The sequence below is a fragment of the Dioscorea cayenensis genome, chromosome 6, assembly GCF_009730915.1.
Source record: "Dioscorea cayenensis subsp. rotundata cultivar TDr96_F1 chromosome 6, TDr96_F1_v2_PseudoChromosome.rev07_lg8_w22 25.fasta, whole genome shotgun sequence".
Classification (NCBI taxonomy): Eukaryota; Viridiplantae; Streptophyta; class Magnoliopsida; order Dioscoreales; family Dioscoreaceae; genus Dioscorea; species Dioscorea cayenensis.
In genome coordinates this window covers 20362615-20375722 of record NC_052476.1, presented here as the reverse complement: position 1 = coordinate 20375722, position 13108 = coordinate 20362615, and the positions used below count along the sequence as shown (strand labels likewise).

Here is a 13108-nt window from a genome sequence, read left to right as displayed (position 1 = left end):
AGAAGTTCTCCTAGAAACATTTCCTCACAGCTATATAGAAACACACACTCTCAATACACAAACAGAAAAAATGGCTTCAGTTGTAGAGTTGAAGAGAAGCTTAGCAGATCTAAAATCATCCCTTGCCCATGAGGTAATCATTTAGTATATTGATGCAACATGGAATCTCTTACATATTTCCATTTTCTTAGTTTTATGTTTTATGTGAAATTTCAGCTTGATTTGTTGCATTTGCAATAACAGCACATCCTGGGTGAGCGGTTTGGTCTCCTGTATGCTGATGGACTTGGTTTTGCTCGGGGGCTAATAACTCTTTACTTAAAGAGGCAGAGAAAAGACTGAATGAAATGTCTGTTTTGCTTTGAGTTAGGTATGCAAGTTTGCACATTTCATGACCATTTGCTAGTGTTGTGTTTCATTGTTTATTGGTGAATTGATAAAGAGATTGTGAACTTTCATATGCTTGATGAGCTTGTTTATCAGCTGGAGGCCAGCACTGTCAGGAATAATGCAGCACGTGTTACTTCTTTTTCTGTAGTCCTTGATTATTTGCGAATTTATACTGATCCAAAATCTTGGGACATTACGGAAAATGCTGCGGTTTTAGATCTTAAATCATTATTATTATTATTTTCTATTTATTCTAGCGTGAAAGCCTCGGTAATGTGTGGGAGAACTTTACTTGGAGGGGCTGTTTTGTTAAATTTTATTTTATTCGTATAAGTGCAATTATCATTTTTCTTGCCGTTTCTTTCTATGGTCATAGATTTAGCTATTCATACCATTGTGTGAATCTTGAGAATATGAAGAATGCTAGAGTTTAGTTCCCATAAGTTTTCTTCATTAAAATTTTCAACTTTTCTTACCTGGATATTTGATGTTGGTAATTTATTCATAGGAGAAAAACCAAAGCCTCTCACATACATAATTTATTCAATGTTTCTCTTTATTTTCTTATGCTTGTCACATGATAAAAATATTGAATCCACTTCATTTACTAAATATGTTTTTGGCATTTGTTACCAGAAAAAATGTGTTTAGAATATCATAAATTCTAGTTGTAATTCTTTTGAATGTAGTGAAATATAAATTAAGTAAAGCTTGACAAGCAAAACAAATGCGTCAGATAAGTACTTGTGAATTCCTTAAGAAGAATCTTCTGTCTCTGCTCATCATAGCTTTAAGTATCATTTTCAGTATGCAGATTAAACTTTAAAAGAATCAAAGATGTTTTTGCTTTTTTGTTTATTTGTGTCTAATTGAAATTTCAGACTGCCAGAAAAGAAATTAGATTCAAATAACAACTCTCATAAAAGAAAACATGATTTTCTTGATCTATAGAGTTCTTATGTTATTGTTGGTTTCCATGGGGTATTCATACATAACCTTTCCTTTGCGCAGCTGTGGGGCCCCCCAAATGGTGAATATGTGTGTTACTTTGCCTGATTACTACTGCAAGGCTGTTGACAAAGACGGGTAAATCCTAATTTTCTAAGTTTTGAACGTAGAGAAATTTAACTCAAAATCATCACTGTCTTAACATAATACTAAATCCGCAGGTGTGTGCTGTATCTTCATAGACTCAAAGTTGAGTGCCTGCGTTTAATGGTCAAGATCAAGGACATGCAGAAGGTGCAATATCTCTTACTTGCACAGAGTTTCATCATTATAAGTTCAAATTTACTAAATTTTAGCTGTGTTGGGTGATCTACATAGCTTGAGGATGACATTGTAGCTGCTGGAGGCTCCATCATTTGATGGTGCTGTCAGCATGGCATGAAGAAAGTAATGAAATAAACGTCTTATTTTGCTGTATGATGACATCTGTGATAAATCCATGTATGCATGTCATTCAATCATCAGCATTATTACTGAAAATAATTGGTTCCTGACCAAAATTGACTTGGCATGGTTTGATACTGAAACTCAATTGACATTAAAACTACTGACATTCAATATTGTCAGAAAATATTCAGTATTTTACCAAGGTGGATGTTTTTAATTTTCGTGAGACTTAAACTGATGAAAGTACATATTAGGAAGCATTAGGTGGCATCCTCCACATTCTCTTTTGTTCAGCAAAGCTACTGATTACGGCAGATTGTTTTTTCTCCCCGAGTAATTTTGCGAAATTATTGTAGTATGCTTCAGAATCCAAACTTTCCAATGCATTAATTATTTTCCCCTGTCCTTCATTGACAACTATTTGTCCATCTGTGTTGATATTACCTGCGAGGACATTCACTGGCTTGGCTTTGATTATTGGATTTAGATGATCACTAGCAACCATGAACACAGCGCCAAGGATTTCTCCCAAAAATATATCCTGTTAAACAGAAAAACCAGAGAGCTCACAACAATGTTTGATTGTTGAATCTTTTGAACTTTGAGTGTTTAATGTCTTATCACTTACCATATGATTGTATGCTTTATGTCTTTTCTGTAAATTATGCAATCTTGAGAGCAGATGATGCACAAACACTGATTCGGATGTCTTCAGTTTCTGCTGCAAGTGTTTTAAGACCAAACCAAAAGAAGTCACTTTGCGCTGAGCATCAAGAGGGATTAATGTGACATCGAGCTCAGATTCTACTACTGTCTTTGCGGCTAAGGGATCAAGAAACATATTGAATTCTGCACACTCATTTGAAGGGTTGGTGAAGACATTTCCCTTCTCCTGATCCTCACTAATATGCCCACCGACTATATATATTCTCTGCATGTGAAATGATTATATAATCTTTGCACATTGTGCAGTGTTTACTCAAATAAGGAACATAACTGACCTGAATAATTGAACTCGCATTCTCATCGGTAAGAATTATGTTCGCTATGTTTGTCAATGGCCCATTTGTGAGTATATTTATGGTATTATTTTGATCAATTGATCTTGAAATCATCTGCCAAACTTCCATGGCAGATGGTTGTCTATCATTTTCAACAGTGTACCTGAATCCAAGTAATGACATTTGGGAAAATTGCATGCTAATGCATGAAATGAAAATTTTGTTGCAGATACAAAATGACGATACCTTCTAGGACTTTGTTGTAAATTGTGAGCAAGACCGAAGAGTGTATCAGAGTCAATGAGTCCTCCTGAGCCATGAGGGATAGCGTTGACATACTTACAATTGAGAAACGGTGTTCCTAGTGCGGTAAAACTTCCAAGACCGACTGGAATATCATCCCGGCCCATCATGTGCAGAACATCATAGACAATGTCTATTGTTGCTGCATTTGCCCATCCATTACCATTGACTAAAATTCCCTACTCAAAAGCAACAGTCAAAATTAATCTTGATTTCTGTGTCTACTGACATGTTGACAAAAGACCACGATCAGTTTGACTTACCTTGATGTTTATTTCTTCTACCGGTACTTTTAGAAGGTAGATAAGAGCAACTAGATCTCCTACACTCATATCCATGTCAAACACAACAGGTTTGCCGAAAACTTTGTGTTTATAACTTGGTTTGCGGAGAATTTCCTGATGGTAAGGAAGTTGGGATGTACGATTAAACTGTGCAGATTGTTGAGGTTGGTTTAAAGCCTGCATTTACCAATGTCAGCAAGAATAACAAACCTGAAATGTTTGTTTTACTGCTGTAATTTAGAGTTTATAGATTGCACATATTTTTAGTGAACTTACATTCAAAAAACTAATGTAGAATTTTCGATCAAGGATGCTTTGTTTGTCAGGATTCAGCTTTGCTTTAGTTGCAACAAGAACTCGCACACCTGCTCCATCCTCTTCTTTAGTATATCCATCCTGACGTTATATTGTTATCGGTAAGATATGAATTTCATGGAAATTTCAAATGCAAACTGAACTTTAAACTTCTTTTACAGGCAAGTTTCTACCTGACAAATTCCTTTCTCTATTCCATCAACACGGCAAAATGGATCATGAAGTTCAGTCTGCACATGACCACTATGCACACCATTTTTCTGCAATCCAAATTTAGGCGTAGCACGACTGTCAAAAAATGGATTTGAACCATCATACAAACCATGAGGTTTGTTCGAAGTAACTACTGTTAAGTTCATATACTCCATTTCAGCAAATTCATTCTCATCTTCACAATGTTGATTTTTCATGCTTGATACAGCGACACCAGCAGCAAATGAGTCCCACATGAAGTAACTCTGCATGAATTTTCCCAAATATGACCCTATCGTGCAACAAAAGAAAAAAAAGAAACAGAACAAAACTGGAAGATCAGAACCTCATAAAAAGAGTCATCAAACCAAGTATCGCGGATAATGTTCAGCATCTGGAAACAGTATTCTGCTTCGTAGGTGCTTCGATGTTGTTGAAATGCTGTGAAGAAGTCCTTATTTATTGGTATTGTGTTTGTTGCATCCAATGGAACAAGAGTCAACGGAATACCAGAATGAAACACCTGCAACAAAACACACAATAGAAAGTTACTGTTGAAATTCAAAAACAGATGGATCAAATATGTGGAAGAAAACCTGATAAGCGGCAAATGGATCAGTGAATATGTTGAATTCGGCATATGGATTACTAGCTTGACCAGTATATAGATTGCCCGTATCACCGCAAAACTGACTAGGCTGACAAGAAGTGGCAGAATGCTCTGGACAGCATCCAAAGGGGCTTTTTGATCGAACACCACCTCCCATCACATATATATGCTCAATGTTTTGCTTCAAATGTGGATGAGTCATGAGAAAAATGGCCAAATTAGTATGTGATCCACTGAGAAACACAGTTATCGGTCCGGCAGATATTGCATTGATCATCACGTTTTGTGCTGTAGGCTGGCGAAGAGGTATGTAATGTCGGTCTCCCTGAATTCACACTTTACATTAACAAACAGAATTTACTGCATTACAACATTTAGTGCTTAGTGTTAGATTTTTTTAACTCTTTACCATTGGAAGGAATTTTCTTCTTAAGCCGTAATTCGTGTCGACACTTAGCAAACCACCTTCACCTCGATATATAGCTTGCCGATATCTACAATTACCTGTTGTTGACATGTCCTGATTTTCACTTAAACGTCAGTAATTTCCGAATTGAATTTTAGAGCTTAGTGACTGATAAAAATGTCAATACCTGTTCTATTAAAGGGAGATAACCTCCGACATTGGCGAGTATAGTACCATTTGGTAATATACCGCCTTCGCCTCCAACTCCAACAGAAATATCGTCACGACCCATCATGTGCAGAACGTCATATATGTGATTAACTGCATGTCCGGCATTACTGAAATGCATTTGCGCTAATACTAATTGCCTAAAATGGAGGAATTTCACTGTATTATGTGAAATCATTATTTATGTTCAAATTATATTTGTTTTTTGTTTTCAAAAACCAAAATTTTAAAGTGCATAAATATCATAAGAATTAATATCGGTGGTATCGATAAGAGTTAACATTGATTTCTGATCAATTTTGCTTCAAGAAATAAATCAATATATAGATATCATCAAAGGTTAATATCAACCAAATTCTTCAAGCTTTCTGATGAAGATCAGAAATTATGGTTTGATGTTTGAACTACATGGTATTTCAACATTTTACAGTAAATAAAAAATTTAAGATGAAAACTGACATTAATTTGGCATAAACTATTGCCTGAGCACATAAATATCTCAGATTAGAACAAGATTATCGAACGATATAATACTTCAAACATGCATTGATTTCATTCTTTTGCCGATTTAAGAATATTAAAACTGACAACATATCTGATACGGTAAGTATAACTGATAAAATTTCATGTTAACATTGATATTGGATTAAACATATGTAATATTGACATTAATGTCAGTATAATAAAGAATGCTTCGACATGTCAAAACTATACAATATTGAATTTGAACCGACTTTTATTTTGAAAATAATGAAGTGCAAATCAGAACCAATTATCATTCCTTCGGCAATCAAAGATCAAAATCAACAAAATATTTAATATAGTAAATGTTAAGGATGAACTATTACAATATTATTAGTAGATATAAGAAGTAAGAGTTCACCTCAATTTCAATTTCTGATCGATTCTGCTTCAGAAAATAAATAAGGGCATAGATATCATCCGAATTAACATCAGTATCGAAAAGAATCCGCCGAGGTTTTGCATCTACCTCCCCGAAAAAGCCGACAAAAGCAACAAACAAGAAAAGCAACAATCTCCATTGCTCCATCTTTTGCCAACCAAAAACCTCCTCTGCTTTGTTCTTGCACTATGAAATGAGTGATCATAACACTGATTTAAATCATAATCTTTTGCAAAAAAAATAGTAAATACATTATTTATGGATAAGTTTGATGCAAATCATTGAATTTGGATTAAATTTTGCCAAGTGCATTGCATCAAATAAAATATTGACAATAAAGGTTTTATATGAATCATTGGTTTTTAATTTTTTTTTTGCTATGTGGCACACATCCAATTTTTTGGTGCAATTAGTAAATTAATTTTTGTCCAATTAATTTGGAGGGAATTTATTTCATATTCATTGTATTCAAGAAGGATAAAATAAGTAAAAAATTTATGGCTTAGTGTATGCCTGAATTTGCTTGAGATAAATATGGATAGTTTTTAATCAATAGTTACACCCCTTCAAATTTTACTAATTTTTATTTATCCCAGACAAAGCACCTATTAACCCATTTTAAGAGAATTGTGAATGTAAATCTCTCTTAAATGCAAGAGATTTGGAAAACAAATACAAAACAAAAGAAAATCTTTTAAATTTTTTTTTCTATTTTTTCTATTTTAATTTATAAAACTTAAAGTCATCTTTTATTCTTGTCATAATTGATTTGCTATGCTCACATCTTATCTTTTATGGAATAAAAAAGTTTTTAGAAACTTTTATTTTGTAATTTAATTTTATTTTAAAGTATTAAAAATGAAAAACAAATTTAACTATGAAACACGTATATTTTCTGATATTTATACATATGCATGTATATATACACCACAAAATATCATAACATGCATATATTTCATATACTCTTAGAAATTCATACAAAACAACCATCTTAGACAATTAGATTGATTTTCATGCGGCAGTATTCAAAATAAAGTTATTCCACATGAAATATGTACAAAATTCAACCGTATTTGATACATTGAACATGTAAATTTGTCGTCAGATAATGCACTTTAATCGGCATATAAACGAGCACGATTCCGCCGGCCTGTTTTCGTCAACAAGATATTGTCAGGATCATTTCCCGAGAACTCCCATCGTGCAATCAAGCAATCCCAAGACGAGGTGATCAGCGTCGGATAATACGGGTGCCAGCTACAATCTCGAACCGTCGAGCTATGACCTGCTAGTTTTGCTACTTGTGCTCCAGTTACCTAAAACATCATCAAACAAACATATTACCTCAGCTCAATTCAACCCAATATTGATAAAAATACGAGAAAACATTATGTTTTGATCGCATACCACATCAAATATATATACGCATTTATCATTCGATCCGGTGTAGATATACTTCTGCCCAGTGCTGAAATAAAGAAAGCTAATTTGTCAGCTAATTTGTCAGTATCAACAGCAAAAATACAGTCAATGAAACATGTAAACATTAAGCTTAACCTGTACTGAGGAGAGAAGTAGCAGCGTATTAAGGTTTGCAAGACTGAATGACCTTGATATGTAGCTAATGACATATCATTCGGGTGTTTCATTCTCCTAGCTTCAAACGGATACTCCATCCATCGATAATCCCAGTGCAACCTTTTTCGTCTGCGCCTGCAATCCCATGAATTTTAGATGACAAGATAAAGCAGTGCTTGGACTTGCATTGCATGAACACAAAATAAAATTCAAGATTAAAAAAAAAAAAACTACAAGACATACCACTTGTCTTTGGAGGTCATTTTCCGGATGTCCCAAAGTTTGATTGTTTGATCTTTACCATTGGAAATAAAATACCATCCATCTTTCCGGCTATCGATGAATGTAATTCCTTCTACATGACCTGCCAAGATCCCCGCCGGTCTTCCTCTTTCCCTAAGGCAGCGTCGGTCCCAAACCTTTGAACAGAAGAAAACATATCCAAGATCCAGCAAGTCAATTCACAATATAAGCAGAAATGATGTAGAACAAATTCAAATTTAAAATCAAATAAAATCATGTATGTGGGACGAGACGATGAAAGCAGGAATATACCTTGCATAGGCTATCATCACTTCCTGAATATATGATGTTACCGGTTTCATCAGCGAAAGTGACTGTGTTCACATCGGACTGTAAAAGAAAAGGAAAATTTGACAAAAAATTTATTGAACATTACTTAGGGAATAGCATTAAGGATTCCCTTATTCAAATAAATTGTAAATCATTTTAACATTTCACAATCCTAAATTCCTTTATGATGTATCATGATTTTTTATTAAAGAATCAAAAAAATGAGGGGAAAAATGCAGTGCCTTAAGCCACAAAAGAAATACTCATTTAAGGATAAGAAGTCATACGGTATGAGCTAATATGCGTGATGTCACTTTATTCGCTTCCAAGTCATACATATATATCGAATCATCACTGCTTCCAGCAACAAGCTCTCTACCATCAGTTGAGAATTTCACAGAAAAAATCCCCACTGAATAGTCCTCATCATCATCAGTAGACAACACTAGACCTTCATGGATTTCCTGCATTACGTAAGTAGGATCTAAAATGATATCACCAGCATTCAATAAAATTTGAATTTGATATACGACAAAAAGGCCAGTTAAACAAGCCAACAGTATTAATCAAACAAGTTACGGCAGAATATTGAGAACCTACATTAATATTAGCATATGATTCTGTTGCAGCAGTTCCCACATTTACAATATGGAGCACCGGTGACATACTGGCGTAAACCTGCAATTGATTCAGTATGAAAGTATCTAAGTTAATAGTAAATCAATAAAAAATGAAATGAAATTGATGAAAAGAGAACCCCCCTGATACTGAACTGGTTTGTTAGGTTGATGCTCAAATTTAATGCTCATTCATCATGCATTTAGTCAACCCTAATGAATTTGAAAGGCAGTATAGGTAGCATTCATGCAATATAAGAAATCCGATGAGAAATTCTAGTTTTGTGAAACTTGAGCATTTCGCCAACTGAGCATGAATTCTATTTAGCAAAGCCACAACTATGACCGTATATTGATAAATATATAGTTTGAATGCATGCTTAAAACAACGCGTCTTAAAATTTTCTATGTCCATAAGAAAGTCGAACTATCTTTTTTTCTTCCCCGCAACAAAATGATCTAATGATTTCTGAAAGTCAAAATTTTAGCAACCCTGAGTCCATATTATTCAAATGTTTACTCCAAGCAGTTTTCAGTGAACCCTGAGATGAAGACTAGGGTTTAAGAAAATATATATGAAAGATGATCATTTATATGAGTAAACAACTAACAAGAAACCGCTGATCCGGTGAAAGAGTTGTATCTGTTATCGTCCATCGCAAACTTTTAGCAACAATGTCTTTGCGTAATGCCCACCCGTTATCAACATCATATATTTTGATGCGGCTTCCCTATTCAGAATTCCATTGTCAGTGAAAACATCAATCACAATCTTTAAAAAGAAAAACTTTCATCATTACAAGAATTGAGCAAAATAATACCTGAAATCCACCAACCAAAAGCGAACCATCAGCAGAGAACTGTGATACATATGCTCTACTATCCATCCTGTCAACAAACCATGGACCGTTGACAGGCAAGTATCGGCCGAGGACATGAGAACAATCAGCTAAAGAGAACCTCCCCCTCCCGGTATAATTAGCTTCCCTTCCATACAACATCTTAATTGTTGGAATAGGCATTTTCCCTGAAGGATGGATAACTTTGCGAGCCTTCACACTTGGTTCTGATCTAACTTTAGTGAGATGAGTGATCTCATGATCAACAGGAAAACATTCTTCATGGGGATTTTTTGTAGAACAATCACCATCACTTCTTAGCTTCCTTTCGCGCATCTTGGAACCAATCACAACACACTCATCACTCTACAAACATCTCACCGTGCATCCAATTGATTCACAGAATTTTATCATTAGTAGTGGCAAAACCATAAAATATATACAGAAATTCTTAAACATAATCCAATTGTTCACAAACAAATCAACAATAATAAAGGGCTTGCAAATCAAAACAATAGAATTGTCATACTCCAAGACCTTCTCAATCACTACAAACTTGAGAATCAATCACTTCAATCTATATCCCCCAAAACTCACAGTAATGATGTCAGTGAAGTTCTCAATCTCAGTTCATTCAAAAGATTCAAAGATCATCATATGAAAATTGCCATCAAACATTAACACAAAAGAATCATTAAAAAGATATCAACTTGGAACAATGTAAAGAACTAATTCATCAAGAAAAACACATCCACTTCCTAATCTCCATTAAAACATACATACATATATACATATATATATATATATATATAATCATGAATCAAGAACAGATATTTTTTCTACTATTGGGGGCTAAATTCAACACCAAAGATGGCACTTTTCTTGGGTAATTCATGAAAAAGATAAAATCTTTATGGATTGGAGAGAGACACTTACTTGGGAAAAAGCGCAATCTGGAAACCAAAACGGAAAGAGGGGAAAAAGATGAAGAAGAAAGCGGAAATCTACCGAAGGTTAGGCGGCCACGAGCGTGTATGATGACCCGAGAGGCATTGACAGGCACACAATGGAGCCTACGTGGACTGTTTTTATTGGTTGGAATATTTTGTACTGGGGATGCATGTGGGCTGATTACAGCCCATGGGCCTGGTCTCTTGGTCTGGGGTTTTATTCTTTGATTGAGTCATTAGAAGTACACTTATTTTTTTCATATATATATATATTACACAAATAAAAAATTTGGTGGTTGTTAGACAACACTAAAAAAGAAAAAAGGTTTTTGTAAAAATCGATATAAATTAAAATTAGCTTTTTAATTTTTCATTAATACATTCAAACATCCAATAAGCTAAAAAAACAATAAAGTTTGAAAAAGATGTAGTTTTGGGTTTATTTTATGTTATACAGATGATAAGAAGTTAGGCATGTTTTAGAATAAACTAGATTAATAAAAAGCAATGAAAATTTTCTTTTTCTATGTGAATTTGGTTTAACGTATAAATCTAATTTCATTGGATGTATATTAGCCCCTAAACTTGTTTTTAGAAAACCAATGGTGCATAAAATGGAAATGAGATGTGTTACATGACTATATTAAATATGCAATGGAGATAAATTAATTAGACAATTATTAAAATGTTTTTCCTAACCTCAGAGTTATTTACCTATCAAAAAAATATGTACTTATATATACATATATATACATAGTCACTGAAAATCCCTCTAATATAAAATCCGGTCTTTTGGTCATCGTATTTGCACTTTTTTTTTTTTTTTATTCCTCCAATTTATCAGATTGAGAGACTAAAAGGATGAATCCGTCAACTGAAGGGATCAAAAATGACGAAAATGTGCAATTACAAAGACCAAAAGGGCAAAGTTTATATCTAGGTTGTCAGGCCCCGCCCGAGCATTGACCCGGTTAAACCAGGGGTCAGTGGTCAATTGGTTCGACCGAGTCGAACTGGGGTTGAACCGGGGTCAATAATAAAATATAAAAAAAATATTATAATAATTAATAATGAACAAATATAATATTAAAATCATAATTATAATATAAAAAACTACTCAAATATGATATTTAAATTGATAAATGACTTTATATACACTAGTGTTTTCTAATTATGTCATTTATTTTAATTTTTTTTAAAATATTTATAAATTTAATATATTAATATATAATTATTGAACTTCTCTTGGTATTTCTTTTTTTATTTGTTTGTTTATTGGCTAATTTTGTTAGAATAGATAAGAAATCTAATTTACTAATTTTTATCTTTTATATGGATGATACATTTTATCAATAAATTATATAAATTACCCGATCTCAATTGAGTTTTTATTTTGTTTTAAATTTTCTTATATTTTTTATTTAGTTAGAATATTTTATTTTTATATTTTATAATAAAACTACACTCATTTATTGTTTTATTTTTTAATAAATTAAATTTTAGAAAGTATTTACATAACATATTAATAAATTTTATTTTTAAATGCCAATTTTTTTTTGTTGGTATGCTTATGATATATATATATATATATATATATATTGTAATTCTATTTATTAATTATAAATTAAAAAATAATATTAATAAATATACATGATTTTATAGTTTATAATGAGAAAATAATAATAAATTATTAAATATTGTAAAAAAAAAAACTATAACATTGTGACCTGACCGGGTCAACCGGTTCCCGGTTGAATCGTCCGAATCACAGGGTTAACATCGGGTTTTTCCATACCCGGTTCAATGGGGTATACTCGGGCCGACCACATGGCCGGTTTCAGGTTTTTCCGGTTGAACCTGTCGGGTCGGTTCGAATCTGACTACCTTGGTTTATATTAGAGTAACTAAAAAGCCAAAAAAATACAAAATAAAATGACTATTTTGATATTTTAACCTACAAAGGAAGATAAAACCCAAACAATATCCTTATCAACCTAACCGCTCTAATTGCTCAACAAATCTAATCAATGACATATTTAACTTAGTACCTTTAATAAGATTTAGATAAGCATGTATGATATCATGCAAAAATCCAAAGAACTAAGTAAAGTTCCATCCAAAAGATGAAGACAAGAGAACATGATTTTCTTAAACCAATAGTCTCCAAAAATCCAGCTCAAATTCAAAAAACTTAGTTAATTATTCAACACTTATTTTCTGATATTTTCATATGTATGTATGTAAATGGGCCACAAAAAATCATAGCATACATAAATTTCATACACTCCTAGAAATACTTACAAAGCAACCGTTTTAGACAATTAGATTCATCTTAGTTAAGTGATTTTTTTTCTTCAAATTTCAAATTTTTTTTTCCTAATTCTTTTCTTGTAATTTAAATTATTCCCTTTTTTTAAAAAAATAAATCTTTCCTCTTTATGTTTTCTTTTGAATTTCAATTTTTTTTTTGAGAAATTTAATTTTTTATTTTCTAAATTTTTAAAAAATATTTTTTTTCTTTCT

At 32.8% G+C, this 13108-nt stretch overlaps 3 protein-coding genes across 3 annotated transcripts; all 3 read right to left on the bottom strand.

Moving 5' to 3' along the window:
- Window positions 1-1983: 1983 nt before the first annotated feature.
- LOC120263248 lies at window positions 1984-6175 on the bottom strand. The gene is given in 10 exon segments (XM_039271115.1): window positions 1984-3268; window positions 3353-3550; window positions 3650-3769; window positions 3862-4146; window positions 4227-4403; window positions 4477-4815; window positions 4900-5010; window positions 5084-5239; window positions 5241-5264; window positions 6008-6175. Coding segments are annotated over 10 exon segments (1950 nt in total). The 3' UTR covers window positions 1984-2896.
- Window positions 2036-2722, bottom strand: LOC120263249. The gene is made up of 2 exons (XM_039271116.1): window positions 2414-2722; window positions 2036-2326 (listed from the first exon to the last, which is right to left on the bottom strand). Exons 1-2 carry the CDS (start codon window positions 2720-2722, stop codon window positions 2036-2038), a joined length of 600 nt encoding a protein of 199 aa, XP_039127050.1.
- Window positions 6176-6951: 776 nt separating the features above from the next.
- On the bottom strand, window positions 6952-10677 carry LOC120263850 (LEC14B homolog). Its single transcript, XM_039271825.1, has 10 exons — window positions 10572-10677; window positions 9618-10001; window positions 9408-9527; window positions 8780-8857; window positions 8467-8643; window positions 8162-8239; window positions 7850-8025; window positions 7586-7741; window positions 7436-7496; window positions 6952-7344 (listed from the first exon to the last, which is right to left on the bottom strand). The coding sequence occupies exons 2-10, from the start codon at window positions 9969-9971 to the stop codon at window positions 7144-7146; spliced, it is 1401 nt and encodes a 466-aa protein (XP_039127759.1). The 5' UTR covers window positions 9972-10001; window positions 10572-10677; the 3' UTR covers window positions 6952-7143.
- Window positions 10678-13108: the final 2431 nt, after the last annotated feature.